The sequence below is a fragment of the Mandrillus leucophaeus genome, unplaced genomic scaffold, assembly GCF_000951045.1.
Source record: "Mandrillus leucophaeus isolate KB7577 unplaced genomic scaffold, Mleu.le_1.0 Scaffold267, whole genome shotgun sequence".
In the NCBI taxonomy this organism is placed as follows: Eukaryota; Metazoa; Chordata; class Mammalia; order Primates; family Cercopithecidae; genus Mandrillus; species Mandrillus leucophaeus.
This window is the reverse complement of record NW_012102776.1, coordinates 2,697,646-2,720,274: the sequence shown is the minus strand read 5'-3', so window position 1 is coordinate 2,720,274 and position 22,629 is coordinate 2,697,646. Positions and strand designations below refer to the sequence as shown.

At 35.2% G+C, this 22,629-nt stretch overlaps 1 protein-coding gene across 1 annotated transcript in view; it reads right to left on the bottom strand.

Annotated features, from left to right (window-relative positions):
- DYNC2H1 (dynein, cytoplasmic 2, heavy chain 1) overlaps positions 1–22,629 on the bottom strand; it is a 376,294-nt gene that overhangs the window by 40,990 nt on the left and 312,675 nt on the right. Inside the window, exon 86 of the mRNA XM_011984411.1 lies at positions 4,569–4,658. Within this exon, the coding sequence (XP_011839801.1) occupies positions 4,569–4,658 (90 nt within the window). The remainder of the gene's footprint in view (positions 1–4,568; positions 4,659–22,629) is intronic.

The window sequence follows — 22,629 nt, the reverse complement described above, 5'->3', positions numbered from 1 at the left end:
GATAAGCTTTAAGGATAGTCTATATGTCATGCTAAGTGGTATTTACTAATAACAATAATTAATGCTATTTATCTATTGCTTAGATCATGCCAAACTTCAAGGTGCCTAATAGTTGATATAAACAACAAAATTCTGTCATAAGAAGGAAGGGTGGCAGGATTTTGTAGTAGAGCAATGTACCAGCCACTGGCTTGACCTTGCCAAAAAAAATTTGAGTGGAGTTCAAGAAGTCACTGTGGATCTTAAAACTAAAGACATGAAACTGAAGCAGAAGTTTGAAATGAACTGTAAGTATTAATGGCAAACCTTAATGCTAATTTAACACACAGCACTCTAAGTTTGCTTTTCAAAGGAAGCATAATGGGGGAGATATTTAGGAGTCCATTAAACATTTCCAGAATATTGGGTCTATTAAGCATAACCAAGTATAACTAGGTCATGGTGATAAAGATCTCTCTCTATATCCTGGCTTGGATATAGAAATCAACACATGAGCAGGGCTGGAATAAATATTGCAGGTGCACAGTCAAGGGATCCAACTGTGAGCAGTTGAGAAAACTAGGACAAAGGAACCAAAACAAAGGCTGACAATGTAAGATTTACAAACATGGTAGAGAACATGCTAGAATTTAGAATGATCATCACAAAAGAATCAAAATATCCTGCTATAAGGGATACGCTACAAGTCAAAGGGAAAACACAAAGTGGAAATCAAGAACACAAGAAAATCTTTGAAGATGTCATTTCTGAAGAAAAGGCAGAAAAATTTGAAGCCAGGGAAATAATTCTAAATTCCCCAAAGAGAATAATCTGTCTAGTCCATTCATTTGTTAAATCCTTTGTTCATTCATTCATTCAGCAGACAGTATATAGGTATTGGAAATACAGTGGAATTTTTTTTTAAAAAGATCTTTGCTCTAAAGGATCTTATAGAAACCAGAGAGTGAATGCCAGGCTGGCTGCAAGACTCTGTGGCTCAGGTTCCTTAGATACCTAGGGGATCTATAGCTCTCTCTATATTAAGCATATTCAGAGGAGAGTCTTAAACCTTTTGCCACAAAGTAGACTAAGACTCTCTCCATACTGCAGCTAAAATAATCCCTTTAAAACACAATCTGACTTTCCTCCTTAAAATGCTGCAATGGTTACCTTTTGTCCTTAGGATATAATTCCTTAATACATTATCATGATTTGGCCCCTCTTGCTCTCCAGCTTGAACACCCCTCCTTGCAATCTATGCTCTGCTTTTAGTTACTTGAAACCACAATGCTTACTTTTTATTAATTTTTTTTTTAACAAAATTTCAATAACTTTGGTATAACATAATACTTACTCTTGATATCAGACTCTGGTCTGCCTTCTGTCTGATAAATTCTTTCCTCTCATCCTCATTTGGTTTATTGTTACTAAGTTCTCAGCTTAGACATCACTTCTCTGACCCCTTCTAGCTTAAGTAGTACTCTTTGCTTCCATAATACTGTACTTCATCATTCTTCTCTTACTGTTGTTTATTCAGTTCTATCTTTCTGATAAGTTGTAAGGATAATTCCTGGAGAACAAGATGTATGTCTATTTTGTTTACCACTCCATATTCAGCAACCTCACACAGTGTTTGGCGCCAGGAAAGTATTAATCACATTTGTGGAATTATCTTTTTTAAGAGGCGAGGTCTCATTGTTGCCCAGGCTGGACTTGAACTCTTGGGCTCAAGTGATCCTCCTGCCTCAGCCTCCTGAGTCACTGGAACTACAGGCACGTGCCACTGTGCCCAGCTTACATTTTTAGAACTTTTATTGATAAAATGATGCATGAATATAAGATCTGTGAGGCAGCTATTGTATCTACTTACTAACCATTATATCCCCAGTACTTCACACAGGGCCTAGAATAAAGTAGCTGCTTATTATATTTTTGACTGACTGACTGAATGAATGAATGCTACCTTTGACCCAAGTCGGTCTTACCTTATTTGCATAAAACTCCTGTAATAAACTGGCACAATATATGACACCCTCGATAGTTTGTTCTCTTTTCCCATAAACTATGCCTCAAAATGCAAGACCCTAAAATCTTAAACTATAGCTGGATTTGGGCTCAACCTGCTGTATACCTGTTTGGATTGAGTCTGATCATTATGCTTTCTTAAGAAACCAAAAGGTACCATTTTCACAGTTCCTTGCAAATAGTGCTTCTAATTTTCCCTGCCCACCCAGTTTCCCATCCTTTGTTTTCCAACTAGGTGGTTACATTGTTCTCCAAGTATCACAAGCTGCTCTGGATATGTACCTGTGAGACAGAAGCACAGATGAAAACAAGGGATCTATCAAGCCCTTGAATAGATGAAAAGCAAATCCCAAATATTAAAGGTTACCTCAGGAAGATGGATATCTATATATATTTAAAATTTAAAAAATATTAAGCCAGGAAAATAAAATAACATAAAAAGTATCCCCATGTGGTTGTGGAAGAAATAGTGCATATTCCCTGGTTGGTAGGATGAAAGGTAAGCTATGGTCAGTCCTGGACATTATCTTGAGGGTTAGGAGGGTATTTTATCACTACAATTAATGCTAAATGCCTTACAAAGCTTTTAAGAAAATTACACAGTAGAAAAGTGTTCAGTTTTGATGACCAGTTATTAATATATGAATAACCATGCAAGAAATTGCAATAATTCCTGTAAAATTGTTTTAAAGAATATTATAGTACCACCAATATATTTATCATTATAAATACACAGCATAATTATTAAGTGTACTTACATAGTGTAATATAGGCTACCATTCATGGCAAGTTAAAAGTCCCTGTCCTTTTAAAAATAATTTAAAGGAAACAGTACTGAAAAGTACATGAAGTGGTAAATTATCATAGCCATGCAATTATACAACAAACTTCAGAGCATTTCTATACTTTTCTAAGATCACTAATAGACTTTCTCCCTTTCTTCCTTCCTTCCAGCATTTAGTGATAGATTGTGTCCAGGCATATGCACAACAGATAGATAGAAAGATGACTAAATCAGAGTCCCTGACAGATTCTTCTCTGCCTGCTAATTTTAACCCATTTCCAGATCTAGTACTTTTTCTTCCTTCAACAATCCTACAGACTGGAGAACTGGTTATAATAGAAGCCAAACTATTGCTCAGATCGGTCCTGGTACCTTCAAAGGAGTCCCAATTGTAGGCTGGCAAACAGAGTAAGAAGAGATGAAAAGATGAAAAGACAGAAGAACAAGGGAAGACCCCCTGGAGGTGGTCTCTAAAGAGTAAAGAACAGACAAAATCAATACACAGGTCTAGGGATGAGCCTTCAATTTCATAAGGTCAACTTTTATGTTAGAACAAAGATGATGAAGATGGCTTCAGACAAATTTGTAGATGAGAGAGAAGGGCAGGAATTTTCAAGTGGTCATATCTCACAGCTTGAATTTTCTCTGTGAAGTAAAACATAAGGTGTTTTGCTAAGGAAAAGGGGAGTCAGTGACAGAATGGAATCTTCAAGAAAGAGTGAAACATCACTGTGGAATACAGGAGCAGTGCTCAGGGCCCATCCACTGTATCTGAACTGTACCTGAAGGTACACTGTATCTGAAGTGTTGGTAGCAGAGCTCAGCAGCCTGCATATGGACAGCTACTAATCCAAGTTAAATGGTTTTTGGAAAGGATGAAGCATAAAGAAAAGTGAGTTAGGGTACCGAAGGTGCTAGAAAGAGAATACAGTTATATGCCACAAATTGCAGGATGAGTTGGCCAGAATCAGGAAAGAAAGTGACAGAATGAGAGAATACTGAGTAGGAAGAGACTGGAAAGTCTAGAGAATACAAACTGGAGAATGAAATGTGGCTGTTGTCAAAGAATAACATGTATGCTCAGGGGTTCAAAGGTGGAGCAGAGATGAGTGATAACAAGGTTAAAGATGTGAACAGGTTTGTGGATGTTTTTTTTTTTTTAAAGCATGGATGAAGAGTGCTGCATTGAGGACACAGATCAAGTTATTCATGTGATAGTAGAAGCTAATGTGGTTAAAATGAAAGGCTCTTTTGTGAAGCTGGTGCAACAAGCAGAGGAAGACAGTGGAAAATCCACAAAGGTACCTTGTTTGCATCAACTAACCTGTATCATCTACTATTCCTTAAAAAATACACTCTTTCTCTGTCTATACTATTCTTCTGTTTTCCTGAAGTTACCTGACTGGTTTATTCTGAAAAAAATTTATCAGTTTGAAATAAACTTTTTTAAAGCAGCTCCCCATAGAGAGCTCCCTAAGGCAAACTAATCACAGTGATGATTCAGTTTCAGTTACCGTCTATGAGATCCATCTCTACTAAAATTGTAAATTGTTCTCTAAATTCTCAAAAATGATGACAAGCCACAGTAAAGCAGAAAACACATTTTTTGTTAAAAAAAAATAGTGCTATACAAAAATAACAAACGGCAGAATAATGAATATATGGTGTTTTATGTGCAAAATCATCATGTAATTCTCACTAGTGATTAGCACAATGGTTATCTCTATAATACAATAGTCACACAGTTGGACAACCCACTTAGTAAATAATTTAGGCTTACCTGTATTGCAAGGGCACGGGCAACAAGACCCCTCAGGTATTGTAAGGGATCTTCTGGGCCTTCCCACTTGCTCTGCCATGCGAGAGGACACTGCAATTTAAAAAGGGTCAAAATTGAGTTTGTGTATATGATACTACATATAAAAGACTAACAGTAGTGTGATGGAGAAAAATTTTGGCATAATTCACATATACATATGAAATTCATTAAGATATGTCTGTTTTTCTATGATCTCATTAAATTGAATAGTAGAGACAGCAAGAATTAATATTTCTCTAAAAGGAAGAAAAGTACAAGTTCCTGAAAGAATAAATGGATGAACTTAAACTAACATATAAAAAATAGTCAACCATGTTTTCTTAAACAATACTTATTGCATAATGAAACACAAATTTGACAAATTCACTTTATAAGTGGTGAAGATTATAAAACAATCAGCTTTGGTCCCTACAGTATTTTTTAAAACTATAAATAGAGCAGTATAATGGAAACTTTATTCCCCAAACCACATTGAGACATATGAAACAAACAGAAAAAAATAAAAAGGAGTGCATTAAATTAAAAACAAATAAAATAAAACCTCTCTAAGAATAGCTGCCTTACAAAAGTTATATTTCTAGTATTTGACCTTCCAGTAAAGGCATTCTCTGTTAACGCAGACTCTTCACTGCACAAGTATTCTTGTAAGTTTATGTTGATTATAATATACCTTTTTGGTGAAGATTTTCCTGATTTTCTAAATATTTTATAAATATCACACAAACTTCTCAACATATTATTTTTCTGAAGTGTGGTAATAAGGAGAGAACATCAATTTTATACCCCAAACACTGTCTGATTACATAGTTAAGAAACTATGGGCTAGAATATATCAATAATGTATAGAAAATGGGAATTGTAAGATGACCAAATTTCGAGTAGAAAAGGACCTTAGAAAACACTGAATCCCTTTACTTTACAGGAATAAAGTAAGCCTTCTTAGGAATGTGATAGATAAGTGCCAGAACTGTGCTTTGATCTAAAACAGGTGTAGTGATTTTGAAACACAACTGCAAATCCTTTGGCACTTTGCCTCTTGAGACTTGAGGTCTGTGCTCCTCTCTTCCAATACAAAGGAAGTGATACTATGCCAGTTTCCAAGTCTAGGCTATAAAAAAATTGGTTGCTTATATTTCCTGCCTTTTGAGACTTTTCATCTCAGAAGCCAGTCACCATGCTGCAGAGCCCAAACTGTCTTTGGAGAGGCCCATGTGGAGATAAACAGAGAACCCCAGCTCTCAGCTGGCACCAACTTGCCAACCATCTGAGTGAGCGGTGTGAAGGAGACAAGCTTTCTCTACCAAGCCCTAGTAAATTCCAGACTTTTAAGCTAAAAATTAATGATTTTTAAAAAATATTATTTTAAGCCAGTAAGTTTTGGTGAGATTTGTTCTGCAGCAAGACAACCGATAACAATTTTGATACACCAGAGGTGGGGTGCTGCCTTAACAAAATCCTGAATCATATGGCATCGGACTTGAGACTAGGTCTGGTGGGTTGAAGCTGGAGGGATCTTTAGGAGAATGTAAGTGAAAACTTAGAGGACTTCTAGGAGACTACTAGAGGAAGCCTATGGAGCTTTGAGGACTTAAAAAAAAAAAAAAGGAAGGAAAAATCTCAGACAAACCTCTTAAACAACAGGGCTTCAATAAATCTTAAGGGTGTTGTCCTACAGCTGATGCAAAAGCAGCCTAGGATAGAAAGAAAGGCTTATCTTGAAAAGATTTGTGGTTGTGGTTTTTGTCTAATGGAGTGAATCTCAATGAGATTCATAGCAAACTCCCAGTTTTAGAGAAACTGTTCTGGTGTAAACTATCAGTTTAGGATTACAGGGTTAGGAGAGGGTGCAATTCAAAGAGAACTTGGCTCCAGGGCTTCTATGGGCAGGGTGCAGACTGAGAAAACCACTCAGCTGCAAACATGAGCTATATCTTACTGAAATGTATGGATAATTCAGAGGTTAGAATCAAGAGCTCGAAGGGTAAAGCCAAGAGCAATTAATCATTCCTAGGAAACAATACAACATTCTAATAAAGGAACTGGAAACATGAACTTGCTTGGATTTCAGAATTGCTAAGGACATGTTAGCCTCCCAATCTTCCTCCACCCTTTTTGAATAGGAATGTCTGCAGTTATCCTATGCCTGTCCTACCATTTTATATTGGTTTTAAAGGGAATAGGTAACTTGTCACTGTAGTTCACTGGTCTTTAGATGGGAACAATATTTATGCAGCTATTTTTGAGGAATTGAACCCAAAAAGCCTCATCCATACTTTCACCTGATTTAAATGACAATTTTTTCCCTTTAGCCTTAGCCTGATCCTGTAACGAAATGAAACATGTGGAGGAGTTTGGGAGGAGACGGTTGTATTTTGCATGTGGGGAAACGTAAATAATTTGTGCCTAGAGGGCAGACTGTGGCAGTTTTTAAACATGACTCCTAAATTATTGGACACTCCTCTCACTCACAAGAGCCGGCCATGAGCCCACTTTGGAAGCTGAGCCTTGTGAGAAACCCTGAGCCAGAATACTCAGCTAAACCAAACTTGGATTCTAGACCCACAAAAACTGTGATATTATACATTTCTATTGTTTTATGCCACTAAGCCTTAGGACAATTTATTATTCATCTATAGATGGTTAAGAGAGTTACCAATTTTATTGCCAAGTGTAATACATTAATTCAATAAATGTTTAAGTCATTATTCATCCATTCAGCAATTATTTACTATCTATAATGTGCAGATACTATTAACATAAGGTCCTTGCTATTATGGAGCTTACATTTTATAGCGTGATAGATAATATTTACCTATATAAAAATATTTAATAGTGTTAAATATGTAGAGAATTAAAACATAATAGGTGATATAATAGAAATGATAATGATAGTGATACATGAGATGAATGAAATAAATATAGTATTTAAAGAAAATTAAAAACCAATAAAGGGGATACAAAGCTGAAGTTCCTTGTGGTGCTTTATGAATAAATTATGTATCATGTTATTGGAGTTTAGAGGGAAAAATGATTCAATCAAGGAAGTCTTTAAAAAAGAGGCAGCTATTAAGCTATGCCTTGAGTTGCAGGAAATTTTTTTAAGCTAATATTTATTGGGTGCTTACTATGTGTTAGTAACTATGGTGAGTGCTTGATAGACACCATCTCATATATTCCTCAAAATAATCCTCAGAAGTGTACTATTAGGTAAGTGCAAAAGTAACTGCAGTTTTTACATTGTTAGAATTTGCTGTTTGATATTGAAATGCATTCTTAAATGTACTTATGTTATACATCATTTTAATGAGCATTTCTCACTTTATTTTTTTTTTTGCTAATGACTTATTGCTTGCTGTTTATGTTTATTTTAGACCATGGAAATGATGTTAGGCAAAAAGCAAATTCGAGTGATTTTCTTATTTGAGTTCAAATGGGTTGTAAATCAGGGGAGATAACTGGCAATGTGAACAACACATTTGGCCCAGGAACTACTAACGAACGTACAGTGCAGTGGTGGTTCAAGAAGTTTTGCAAAGGAGATCCTTGAAGATGAGGACATAGTGGCCAGCTATTGGAAGTTGACAACAACCAACTGAGAGCAATCATCCAAGCTGATCCTCTTACAACTACAGGAGAAGCTGCAGAAGAACTCAACATCAACCATTCTATAGTCATTCAGCATTTGAATCAAATTGGAGAGGTGATAAAAGCTTGATAAGAGGATGCCTCATGAGCTAACGGAAAATTGTTTTGAGGTCTTGTTTTCTCTTATTCTACGTAACAATAATGAACCATTTCTCAATCGGATTGTGATGTACAATCAAAAGTGGATTTTATATGACAACCAGCAATGATCAGCTCAGTGGCTGGATCGAGAAGAAACTTCAAAGCATCTCCCAAAGCCAACTTCCACCAAAAAAAGGTCACGGTCGCTGTTTAGTGCTCTGCTGGTCTGATCCACTACAGCATTCTGAATCCTGGCTTAACTATTACATCTGAGAAGTATGCTCAGCAAATAGCTGAGATGCACCAAAAACTGCAATATCTGCAGCCAGTATTGGTCAACAGAAAGGACCCAATTCTTCTCCATGACAGTGCCCAACCACAAGTTGCACAATCAGTACTTCAAATTTGAATGAATTGAACTACAAAGTTGTGCCTCATTCGCCATATTCACCTGACCTCTCACCAGCTGACTACCATTTCTTTAAGCATCTCAACATTTTGCAAGGAAAACACTTCCACAACCAGCTGGATGCAGAAAATGCTTTCCAAGAGTTTCTCGAATCCCAAAGGATAGATTTTTATGTTACAGGAATAAACCAATGCATTTCTTATTGGCAAAATGTGTTGATTGTAATGGTTCCTATTTTGATTAATAAATATATCTTTGAGCCTAGTTATTAATATAAAAACTTAAAATTCATGATCCAAAACCACAATTACCTTTGCACCAACTTAATACTATAATTTCCATTTTACAGAGGAGAAAATGTAGACACAAAGAGAATAGCATGTTCAAAAATCACAGAGCTAGCAAATGGCAGATCCAGGATGTAAACCCCCAGGTAACTAGGCTCTAGAGTCCATATCAGCACCAATACTGTCTTCATAGATTTTTCTATAATGATTTATATATATTAAACCATTTGAGATTCAATATAAGATAATTATGTATTGGGAATTAAATTTATAATGATGGAGACACTAAGACTTAGTTTATTTAATCTTAAAGTTTTTTGTTTGTTTGTTTGTTTTTAAACTAAGTGATAGAGAAGTTGAATCCAGGTCTAACCCTAAATGTAACCTCTTTTCACCATCCCATGTGTTTCATGAAAGATGTCACAAAAGCAGAACCAGTTGTAACCAGGGTGTTCATTTGTTAACTCACTCTCTCTCAAATATCAATTAAGTCATTATGCAGCAAGTATGAGTAAATAGCTGCTATCTGCCCATCATTTGTTAACTGCTGAGGATACTAAGTCACAACACAATTCTTGTCTATAAAAGCTTATGATAGAGAGGGAAATCGACAATAAAAGAGATGGCTATGGACAATAAATTGAGCTCCCTAATAGCAATAAGCACAGTGATTGTGAACACGAAGGTAGAGTATATCAAATTCAAACTGCGTGGAATGGCAAGAGTTAGGAATGGCTTTCTGGTGGAGATCATGCTTGATATGAGTCTCAAAAGGTAAACGAATAGTCGGGCTTTTCCTGAGTATCTATAATAGGTAAAGACAGCAGGGAAAGGAATAAGCATTAATGAGACAAGAGAAATGGGCTGATGAATTAAGGATGACATCATAAAATTTGTGGTTGTTTATACTAAGGAATTTAAATTTTATCTGGAAAGCAATGATAAAACTAAATTAACCTTTAAGCGAGGAAGTGACACAACAAATTTGGATTTTTTAAAGATTACCCTAGTAGAGATGGGAAGAACAACATTAGGAAGATGAAACTGCAATCACGGAAGTGAGTTAAGAATGTACGGTAATATTCTAAACGTGAGTTAATGAAGAATCATGTGAAAATGAGAATAAGAATAATAACAATAGCAAACACTTTTATAGCACTTACAGGCACTGTTATACATATTTTATCTACATTAAGACTTTTATGACAACCCTCTGAAGTGGGTATAATTATTACCATTTCAAATATCTGGAAACTTATGTAGAGAAAGGTTAAGTGACTTGCACACACACACACACAAAAAACCACTCTAGTACAATCTTGGATGTTTTAATTTCCACTCTACAATCTTAATATGTTTATTGTATGAACCTTAAAAAATGGCCACTTGTAGGAATTTTCCTCCCTTCTGTATTTAATGATGGAATTATTTGTACTACTAACAAATACCACTATCCCACTGGTAAAAATAATAGCTTGTTTCTCAGATAGGAGTGCAATACCAGTAATCCAATATCTGTAGACTGTTGAAGTTAAACCAACATTGGATTTTAGGTTTTAAAAATGTCAGAAGAACTTTCATTTGATTCTAGCTTATTGCAGTGCCTGAAATAGGGAGACAGCACTGTAATTGTAATTTATTTCAAACACTAGCAGTTGCACAAGGTTTTTATGATGTGTGAAAACAGATTCAGTTTACAATTTAAAAAAAAGAAATGCAGAGAGGTCACTGCAATTTCAATTTCATATGCAATGATTAATAATAGATACAATTTAAGATTATCACTAATTTCTACACTTGCCATAATTTACAACTCTACTCAATTAATTGAAATAACTAAAACCTATTTCACAAACATACATAATTAGAAATTTGTATTTCAGAAGGATAAAGACAAGTTTCAGAGCGAAACAATTTAACGAGAGCCCTTACCATCTATCTCTACGTAAGAGGAAGTACAACACAGACAATGAGTAATTTGTGATAAAAGTTACAGCAGATCCCAGTTTAATCTTAACAAGACCTTTGTTCAGCTCCATGGGCACATCACAGTATTTCTGTAGCATTCAATTTTTTTTTTTTATCGGTACAGAAAAAGGATTATGAAATGGCACGTGAGCAAACTAAGGATTTTCAGATCTAAAAGATTTAATTGAATGATTCTCTTTTAAAACATAAATCATTTTTTGAATCTATTTTATGTTTTTACTTCTCAAAGAAGATCTTCTATTACTTGCTTTCTATGATAAACGTCAGCTTGTTTTTTGTTTTTGTTTTTTTTTTTTTTGAGACAGGGTCTCACTCTGTCACCTAGGCTGGAGTACAGTGGCATGATCATGGCTCACTGCAGCTTAGACTTCCCAGGCTCAGGTGATCCTTCTACCTCAGCTTCCTGAGTAGGTGGAACTACAGGCACCCACCACCATACCTGGCTGATTTTTGTATTTTTTGTAGAGGCGGGGTTTTGCCATGTTGCCCAGGCTGGTCTTGAACTCCTAGGCTCAAGTGATCCGCATGCCCTGGCCTCCCAAAGTGCTAGGATTACAGGTATGAGCTACTGCGCCCGGCCAGGTTTTTTCAATTAAAAAAATAAAATGCTTGTTATCTTAAGAGTTTACACTGTTAAAAAAAAGGAAGGTGGAAGCAATCCACATTAATCCATGGATGAATGGATGAACAAAATGTGGCATATACATACAATGGAATATTACCTTAAAAAAGAAAAAACATTTTGATATATACTGCAGCATGAATGTTCCTTGAGGACATTTTACATAATAAGTCAGACACACAAAGACAAATACCGTTATGATTCCACTTAAATGAGATACCTAAAGTACCAAGATTCATAGAGACAGAAAGCAGATGGTGGTTGCCAGGGGCTGGGGAAGGGGTGAACGGGAGCTGTTGTTTAATGGGACAGAGTTTCAGGTTTTCAAGATGAAGAGTTCTGGCAATCAGCTGTACAGTAATGTCAATGTACTTAACTGTACTTAAAAATGGTTAACATAGTAAATTTTGTGTCGTGTTTATTTTGCCACAGTAAAATAAAAACTTCATTGGGAAAAGGTTAAGAAAGACTACTAATTTCCTTTTGTGATTTTTTGCTAGCCATCACTGTATGTTAGTTTTTGTTATTTATATTGAGTTCACTGAATATAGACTATATACTCTTCATTTTTCCTATCTATCTCCAGAGCCTGGTATAATATAGAGAACCCATGGTAGATGGGCAATAAATATTTGCTAAATGTTACTTATTACATCATCCAACTGTAAGCTTTTTCTTAACCAAACTCCCCCTCCCTCCTCTTTTTCAGATATTCTGAAAAAAATATATAGCTCATGTTATAGAGAGACCATATACCCATTTGACTAATGATGCCTGTTGTCCCAGAGTTCCATTCAGGTAGCAGGCTGTTTTACTCTAACAGGGTCCTCCGATTAAAGGTTATTTCTGGGTGTGTCTGTGAGGGTGTTTACAGAAGAGATTAGTATTTGAGACTGAATTTTATATATATATTTATGTATGCTTTTTATTTACATATATTCATATTATAATCTGGTTCTGTTTCTTGGAAGAACTCTAGTACAGTGGAGAATGATAAATTCTATTCAAAATTGTACACTTTAAAAAAATCTAGTTAATATTGCTATGGACTGAATGTGTCCCCACAAGATGCATATGTTGAAATCTTAAGTCCCAGTGTGATGATAATAGGAGGCGAGGTCTTCGAGAAGTAATAAGCTCACGAGAGTGGAGCAGCCCCTCATGGTGGGATTAGTGCCCTTGTAAAAAGAGAGAGGGCTTGCTTTCTCTTTCTTCCCTCCACAGTGTGAAGATACAAGGAAAAGATGGCCATCTGTAAACTTTCATCAGACACCAGATCTGCCAGCCCCTTGATCTTGGACTTCCCAGCTTTCAGAACTGTGAGAAATGTCTATTATTTAAGCCACCTAGTCTATAGTATTTTGTTGTGACAATTTGTCTAAGACAGTATTTGTCTTTTAAAATATGAACAGATTGTACTATCTACAGCATGGTATATATTAAGAATACTTACAGTGAAGCTTAGCTCTGGGAGAGATGAAGGTAAGTTTATCATTAAGTACGTTCAGCAAGTAAAATTATAATCTGTAACATTTCTTTCATCTAGTAAAACTACACTGAATGTATATTTACTTCATGAAATTTACCAAAATAGTATTTAATAAGATGTCTTCATGCTTTTACATTCCTTGAGAGTTCAAAAAATTGTGGATTATTTCCACATTGTTTTCTGTGATATACTCATTTAGGCCAATATTATGTTGCCATAGTTAAAAGTATGTACATATGTAGGCATGTTGGGGTTATAATTTCTATTAATATTTTCTCAAAGATTTTAACCAAACATACATCAAGAATAGAGTTAAATGGGCTCTGTGGGTTTACACTAAAATTTGATCTATAAAGATTGTAAAGCTAATAGTATTGAGTTTTGATTTCCACAATTTAGCACACTAACCACGTCAAATGAGCCATAACAAGAAAAAAAAATCAACACATTTATGAATTTTTATATAGAATTTATTTTAAAATGATTACTAATGCAAAATGGCACAAAAATATTTCAATAGTAATTGTTCATTTCATTTAGTATGAGTGGCTATTAATATAAATTAGAACACAAAACAATTACTGAGCCAGTCGCACTAATTTCTGTGCATTAATGCAACCAATCAATCAAATGCTTGAGACGAAACAAACTTGAGTTCAAGCCCATTAGTTCGTTTTATCTTTGATACTAAATTAGCCGGCTATTAATTGAAGCACAAACTAGATAACAATTATCAGTTTAGCCACAGATTTTGTGTGTTTACGTGCATGGATGTTGAAAAATCTTGCATATAGTCTTCCAAGCTAACACAAAAGTTCAGTAAATTCTAAATTAAATGGGATTTTAGGGTCTAAATAGTATCTAAACTTGTATAGAGTAAAATCAAAATATAACTAAAAATTATTGACAATATTTTCACTCTCAAAAGTTTCTTTGTTTCCATTTGTAATTCATCAGTCCTCCCTCCACCAACTAATTAACAGACAATTGCTGGTATGTTAATACATACCTCCGAGACCAGCTGCATCATGGAGACCCTAACCCAGCAGTGCTAGAGGAATTAAAGACACATGCACAGAAACACAGAGTGTGGAGTGGGAAATCAGGGGGCTGACAGCCTTCAGAGCTGAGAGCCTCAAACAGAGTTTTACCCACATATTTATTGACAGCAAGCCAGTGATAAACATTGTTCCTATAGATTATAGATTAACTAAAAGTATTCCTTACGAGAAACAAAGGGCTGGGCTCTGGCTAGTTATCTGCAGCAGGAACATGTCCTTAAGGCACAATCACTCATGCTATTGTTTGTGGTTTAAGAGCGCCTTAAGTGGTTTTCTGCCCTGGGTGGGCCAGGTGTTTCTTGCCCTCATTCCGGTAAACCCACAACCTCCAGTGTGGGCGTCATGGCCATCACAAACATGTCACAGTACTGCAGAGATTTTGTTTACGGCCAGTTTATGACCAGATTTGGGGGCCTGTTCCCAACAACATACTAGTTTGAATTTTCTAGAATTATGTATATAATTAAATTTATATATATATAGTATTATAAATATTAAACTTTTAACCTTCCTTTTTTTTTTTTGGCTATGTACAATTATTTTGAGTTTTATCTAGTAATGTGATTGAACCAGCTCACAAAGGCTAGTGAGAGTCAAGTCTTAAAATTTTACAAATGATGTAAGTTCATTGTTAAATAGCCATTATTTAAAAAGTTTTATGAATTTACAATTAAATGTTATTTTAAAACAGTTAACAAATATTCTCAAACCTCATCTCTTCGTAATTATTTTACAATTTTTATTATGCTATGTCCCCTCAGACATCTTGTTGAAAGCTAGTCACAAATGGTACTAGGGAGGTGGGGCCTTTGGAAGGAATTAGGTTATGAGGGTGAAGGTTATGAGGCTTCACCCTCATAAATGGGATTAATGCTCTTATAGGAAGAGGTTAGAGAGCTAGCCTGCACTCTTTCCACCATATGAGGATACAAGGAAAAGTTGGCCGCTGTCATCAGAACCCAACCATGCTGGCACCGATCTTAGATTTCTCAGCCTTCAGAACTGTAAGAAATACATGTTTAAGCCACCCAGTCTATTAAAATTTGTTATAGCAACCTGAATAAAGAATGATGTTTATTTAAGCTGGACCAGGTGGCGTACACCTGTAATCCCAGCACTTTGAGAGGCTGAGGCAAGAGGATCACTTGACCACAGGAGTTCAAAAACAGCCTGGTCAACATAGAAACTATCGCTACAGAAAATTAAAAAAATTAGCCTGGTGTGAGGGCATGCGCCTGTACTCCTAGCTACTCAGGAGGCTGAGGTGGGAGGATCTATTGAGCTCAGGAGTTGGAGGTTGCAGTGAGCTAGGATTGTACCACTGCATTCCAGCCTAGGTGACAGAGTGAGACCCTGTCTCTACAAAAACAATCAAAAACTGTGTTCAAGATTATGTCTATTGGATATAAGATAGAAGAAATGATAGAAGACATGGATAGAAGAAATACTATAAAATAGTTTGCTACTAGGCATCTCTTCCTCACTCCACATTCATTGACCTTATATTGGTAACTTGAAACCAGCCATGGTAGCAGCATTGGTACCATGGAAATGAGAAATGCTATAGATCAAGGCTTCCTCCTCTTTCTTTGTTTTTTTTTTTTTAAGAGCCAGTTTTAAAACATTTGCCGGCAGAACACTGGGTGTATCCACGCAGTTGCATAAATCAAATAGTCATTGTTTGTATTTCTGAGTAGTATTCCAATTTTATGGATATAACAAAAACGTATCATTTCACCTCTTGAATGTTAAGTTGTTCACAAATAAGTATTTGTATGGCATATGCTTTCATTTCTCTTGGGTAAATATTCACGAGTGATATGTTAATATAAGCTAATATGTTAAGTATATGTTTAACCTTATAAGAAAAAGCTAAACTATCAACAGTATCTGAAAATTCAATCTGTTCCAGATCCATAACAACACTTGGTACCATTTGGCTTTTTAATTTAAGCTATAAACCAATCAAACTAGTGTGCAGGGCTGTCTCATTGTGATTTTAAAAAATTGTTTTTACTGATATATAATTAACATACCATCAAACCCACCTCTCTATAGTGTATGATTTAGTGGGTTTTAATATATTCACAAGGGTGTACGAGCATAACCATGAATTCCAGAATATTTTTATCAATCTCCCAAAATACTCTGGATCCATGCAGTCACTCTCCATTTCCCCATGAACAAAGGATGGTTTTCCATTAAATTAAATTTCCATTAAATTTCATTTAATTTCTTTCAGTGATGTTGTGTAGTTCTCAGTGCACAAGTCTTGATCTCCTTTTGTTAAATTTATTCCCATCCATTTCATTTTTTTCAATGCTATTATAAGTAGAATTAAGATCTTAATTTCATTTTGGATACTGTGAGTGCCATATACTAGGATTCATTGCTATTATATAGAAATACAACTGATCTTTATATATTGATATTCTTACTGCAGTTCTCATATTCATGACACCTACATTTTTATGTGCTTCTTTCCCATCCACAAGTCCTAATATCTATAGAATTTTTCTTTTTGCATTTTTATAATTGAGATGTTTGCCTTTTCATTATTGAGTTTTTAAACAAAATCTATTCTAGATGTAGGTTCCTTTGTTAGGTATATGTCTTGAAATTATTTTCTCCTATTATGTGACTCACTTTTCATTTTTATAAGTGTCTTCTAAAGAGAAGGTTAAAATTTTGATAACGTCCAATGTATCATTTTTTTTCTTTTTATAGTTTGTTTTTGGTGTCCTATTTAAGAAATCCCTGCCAAACATAAAGTCACTAAAATTTTCTCCTATATATTTTTTGTTAAGTTTTATTAATGTTTATGATTACTTAGGGGATAATTTTTGTGTATCTTTGGAGACACAGTTGGCTTTTGGCTATTCAGTTACTCTAGCACCATTTGTTAAAGAGATTTTCCTTTTCTTATTTAATTACCTTAGCCTATTGGTGAAAATCAATTGAATATATATTTCTGGGTCTATCTGGATTCTTATCCCATTTCACTGATCTCCACTGATTCCTTCCATTCCGTTGATCCATTCCAATCCATTGATTAGTGGATTCCATTCCACTGATCTTCATTCCATTGGTCTTTGTATCTGTCTTGATGCCAATGCCACAGTATTTTGATAACAATCTCTTCATAATGTTTGAAATCACAAAGCGTAAGACCTTCCATTTTTTCTCCTGTTTTCATAAAAGGATCTACAGTAGACCCTTTGCATTTTTGCAAAAAGAAAAAAAATAGACTCAAATTGCCAATACTTATGAAAAAATCCTGCAGAGAGGTATTCGTAGCTGTTGGGTTGAGATTATGGAGTTTTCTAGATATAGGATCATGTCATCTGCAAACAAAAATAATTTGATTTCCTCTCTTCCTATTTGAGTACCGTTTATCTCTTTCTCTTGCCCAATTGCCCTGGCCAGAACTTTCAATACTATGTTGAATAGGAGTGGTGAGAGAGGGCATTCTTGTGCCAGTTTTCAAGTGGAGTGCTTCCAGCTTCTGCCCATTCATTATTATATCGCTATGGGTTTGTCATATATGGCTATTTTGAGACACGTTCCTTCAGTACCTAGTTTATTGAGAGTTTTTAACATAAAAGGATGTTGAATTTTACAGAACGCCTTTTGTGCATCTATTGAGATAATCACGTGTTTTTTGTCTTTCATTCTGTTTATGCAATAAAACACACTTATTGATTTGCATATGTTGAACAAACCCTGTCTCTTATACACATCTAGATGTGTATAAGAGACAGGGCATATGCTTTCATTTCTCTTGGGTAAATATTCACGAGTGATATGTTAATATAAGCTAATATGTTAAGTATATGTTTAACCTTATAAGAAAAAGCTAAACTATCAACAGTATCTGAAAATTCAATCTGTTCCAGATCCATAACAACACTTGGTACCATTTGGCTTTTTAATTTAAGCTATAAACCAATCAAACTAGTGTGCAGGGCTGTCTCATTGTGATTTTAAAAAATTGTTTTTACTGATATATAATTAACATACCATCAAACCCACCTCTCTATAGTGTATGATTTAGTGGGTTTTAATATATTCACAAGGGTGTACGAGCATAACCATTAATTCCAGAATATTTTTATCAATCTCCCAAAATACTCTGGATCCATGCAGTCACTCTCCATTTCCCCATGAACAAAGGATGGTTTTCCATTAAATTAAATTTCCATTAAATTTCATTTAATTTCTTTCAGTGATGTTGTGTAGTTCTCAGTGCACAAGTCTTGATCTCCTTTTGTTAAATTTATTCCCATCCATTTCATTTTTTTCAATGCTATTATAAGTAGAATTAAGATCTTAATTTCATTTTGGATACTGTGAGTGCCATATACTAGGATTCATTGCTATTATATAGAAATACAACTGATCTTTATATATTGATATTCTTACTGCAGTTCTCATATTCATGACACCTACATTTTTATGTGCTTCTTTCCCATCCACAAGTCCTAATATCTATAGAATTTTTCTTTTTGCATTTTTATAATTGAGATGTTTGCCTTTTCATTATTGAGTTTTTAAACAAAATCTATTCTAGATGTAGGTTCCTTTGTTAGGTATATGTCTTGAAATTATTTTCTCCTATTATGTGACTCACTTTTCATTTTTATAAGTGTCTTCTAAAGAGAAGGTTAAAATTTTGATAACGTCCAATGTATCATTTTTTTTCTTTTTATAGTTTGTTTTTGGTGTCCTATTTAAGAAATCCCTGCCAAACATAAAGTCACTAAAATTTTCTCCTATATATTTTTTGTTAAGTTTTATTAATGTTTATGATTACTTAGGGGATAATTTTTGTGTATCTTTGGAGACACAGTTGGCTTTTGGCTATTCAGTTACTCTAGCACCATTTGTTAAAGAGATTTTCCTTTTCTTATTTAATTACCTTAGCCTATTGGTGAAAATCAATTGAATATATATTTCTGGGTCTATCTGGATTCTTATCCCATTTCACTGATCTCCACTGATTCCTTCCATTCCGTTGATCCATTCCAATCCATTGATTAGTGGATTCCATTCCACTGATCTTCATTCCATTGGTCTTTGTATCTGTCTTGATGCCAATGCCACAGTATTTTGATAACAATCTCTTCATAATGTTTGAAATCACAAAGCGTAAGACCTTCCATTTTTTCTCCTGTTTTCATAAAAGGATCTACAGTAGACCCTTTGCATTTTTGCAAAAAGAAAAAAAATAGACTCAAATTGCCAATACTTATGAAAAAATCCTGCAGAGAGGTATTCGTAGCTGTTGGGTTGAGATTATGGAGTTTTCTAGATATAGGATCATGTCATCTGCAAACAAAAATAATTTGATTTCCTCTCTTCCTATTTGAGTACCGTTTATCTCTTTCTCTTGCCCAATTGCCCTGGCCAGAACTTTCAATACTATGTTGAATAGGAGTGGTGAGAGAGGGCATTCTTGTGCCAGTTTTCAAGTGGAGTGCTTCCAGCTTCTGCCCATTCATTATTATATCGCTATGGGTTTGTCATATATGGCTATTTTGAGACACGTTCCTTCAGTACCTAGTTTATTGAGAGTTTTTAACATAAAAGGATGTTGAATTTTACAGAACGCCTTTTGTGCATCTATTGAGATAATCACGTGTTTTTTGTCTTTCATTCTGTTTATGCAATAAAACACACTTATTGATTTGCGTATGTTGAACAAACCTTGCATTCCAGGGATGAAGTCAACTTGATTGCGGTGGATAAGCTTTTTGATGAGCTGTGGGATTCAGTTTGCCAGTATTTTATTGAGAATTTTTACATGGATGTTCATCAAAGATATTGGCCTAAAATTTTCTTTTTTTGTTGTATCTCTGCCAAGTTTTGGTGTCAGGATGACGTTGGCTTTATAGAATAAGTTAGGGAACAGTCTTTCCTTTTCAATTTTTTGGAATAGTTGCAGTAGAAATGGTACAAGCTCTTCTTTGTACCTCTGGTAGAATTCAGCTGTGAACCCATCTGGTCTTGGGCCTCTTTTGGTGGTAGGCTATTTATTACAGCCTCAATTTCAGAACTCATTATTGGTCTATTCAGGGATTCAATTTCTTCCTGCTTCAGTCTTGGGAGGGTATATGTGTCCAGGAATTTATCCATTTCTTCTAGATGTTCTGGTTTATGTCTATAGAGGTGTTTACAGTATTCTGTGATAGTCATTTGTGTTTTTCTGTGGCATCAATGGTAATATCTCCCTTATCATTTCTGACTGTGTTTATTAGATCCTTCTCTCTTTTCTTCTTTATGATTCTAGCTAGTGGTCTATTTTATTACTTTAAAAAATGGCTCTTGGATTCTTTGATTTTTTTTGAAAGGCTTTTCACGTCTCTATCTCCTTAAGTTCAGCTCTGATCTTGGTTATTTCTTGTCTTCTGCTAGCTTTGGGGTTTGTTTGCTCTTGGTTCTCTAATTCTTTATGATATAATTTTGAGATGTATAAAGTTAAGATCTTCTTTGCTAGCCTGGTTATTCCTTTCACTTTCACTCCTTTCTCTACCATGGCCCTCTTTATAGGAGTGGTTCTCAAAGTGTGGTCTCCAGACCAGTATCATTAGCATCACCTGAGAACTTGGCAGAAATATGAATTCTTGTACCACCCCCCACCTACCCTCCAGATTACTGAATCAGAAATTCTTAGTGTGTTTCCTTGCAATGTTTTATCAAGGCCTTGAGATGCACCCATCAACCCATCATCTACATTAGGTATTTCTCCTAATGCTATCCCTCCCCCGCCGCCCAGGCCCCACCAGTCCCCACCAGGCCGCAGTGTGTGATGTTACCCACCCTGTGTCCATGTGATCTCAATGTTCAATTCCCACCTAAGAGTGAGAACATGTGGTGTTTGGTTTTCTGTCCTTGTGATAGTTTGCTGAGAATGATAGTTTCCAGCTTCATCCATGTCCCTGCAGAGACATTCATGTCCCTGTAGAGGACATGAACTCATCCTTTTTTATGGCTGCATAGTATTCCATTGTGTATATGTACCACATTTTCTTAATCCAGTCTATCATTCATGGACATCTGGGACGGTTCCAAGTCTTTGCTATTATGAATGGTGCCATAATAAACATACATGTGCATGTGTCTTTATAGTACTATGATTTATAATCTTTTGGATATATACCCAGTAATGGGATAGCTGGGTGAAATGGTAATTCTAGTTCTAGATCCTTGAGGAATCGCCACACTGTCTTCCACAATGGTTGAACTAATTTACACTCCCACCAACAGTGTACAAGTGTTCCTATTTCTCCACATCCTTTCCAGGATTTTTCTGACTTTTTAATGATGTTTTTTCCTGACTTTTTAATGATTGCCATTCTAACTGGCATGAGATGGTATCTCATTGTGGTTTTGATTTGCATTTCTCTGATGACCAGTGATGAGCATTTTTTCATGTGTCTGTTGGCTGCATAAATGTCTTCTTTTGAGAAGTGTCTGTTCATATCCTTTGCCCACTTTTTGATGGGGGTTTTTTTCTTGTAAATTTGTTTAAGTTCTTTGTAGATTCTAGATATTAGCCCTTTGTCAGATGGGCAGATTGAAAAAATTTTCTCCCATTCTGTAGGTTGCCTGTTCACTCTGATGGTAGTTTCTTTTGCTGTGCAGAAGCTCTTTAGTTTAATTAGATCCCATTTGTCAATTTTGGCTTTTGTTGTCATTACTTTTGGTGTTTTATCATGAAGTCTTTGCCCATGCCTATGTCCTGAATGGTATTGCCTAGGTTTTCTTCTAGACTTTTTATTGTTTTAGGTCTAATATTTAAGTCTTTAGTCCGTTTGGAATTAATTTTTGTATAAGGAGTAAGGAAAGGATCCAGTTTTAGCTTTCTACATATAGGTAGCCAGTTTTCCCAGCATAATTTATTAAATAGGGAATTCTTTCCCCATTGCTTGTTTTTGTCAGGTTAGTCAAAGTTTTTTTCTAATTCTGTGAAGAAAGTCAATGGTAGCTTGATGGGAATAGCACTGAATCTATAAATTACTTTGGGCAGTATGGCCATTTTCATGATATTGGTTCTATGGTGGTACATACGCATAGATTTTTTTTTCCATTTGTTTATGTCCTGTCTTATTTCCTTGAGCAGTGGTCTATAGTTCTTCTTGAAGTGGTCCTTCACATCCCTTGTAAGTTGTATTCTTAGGTATTTTATTCCCTTTCTAGCAGTTGTGAATGGGAGTTCACTCATGATTTGGCTCTTTGCTTTTCTATTATTGATGTATAGGAATGCTTGTGATTTTTGCACACAGTTTTATATCCTGAGATTTTGCTGAAGTTGCTTATTAGCTTAAGGAGTTTTTGGGCTGAGACAATGGGCTTTTCCAAAACCATGTTGTCTGCAAACAGAGACAATTTGACTTCCTCCATTCCTAGCTGAAGATCCTTTATTTCTTTCTCTTGCAT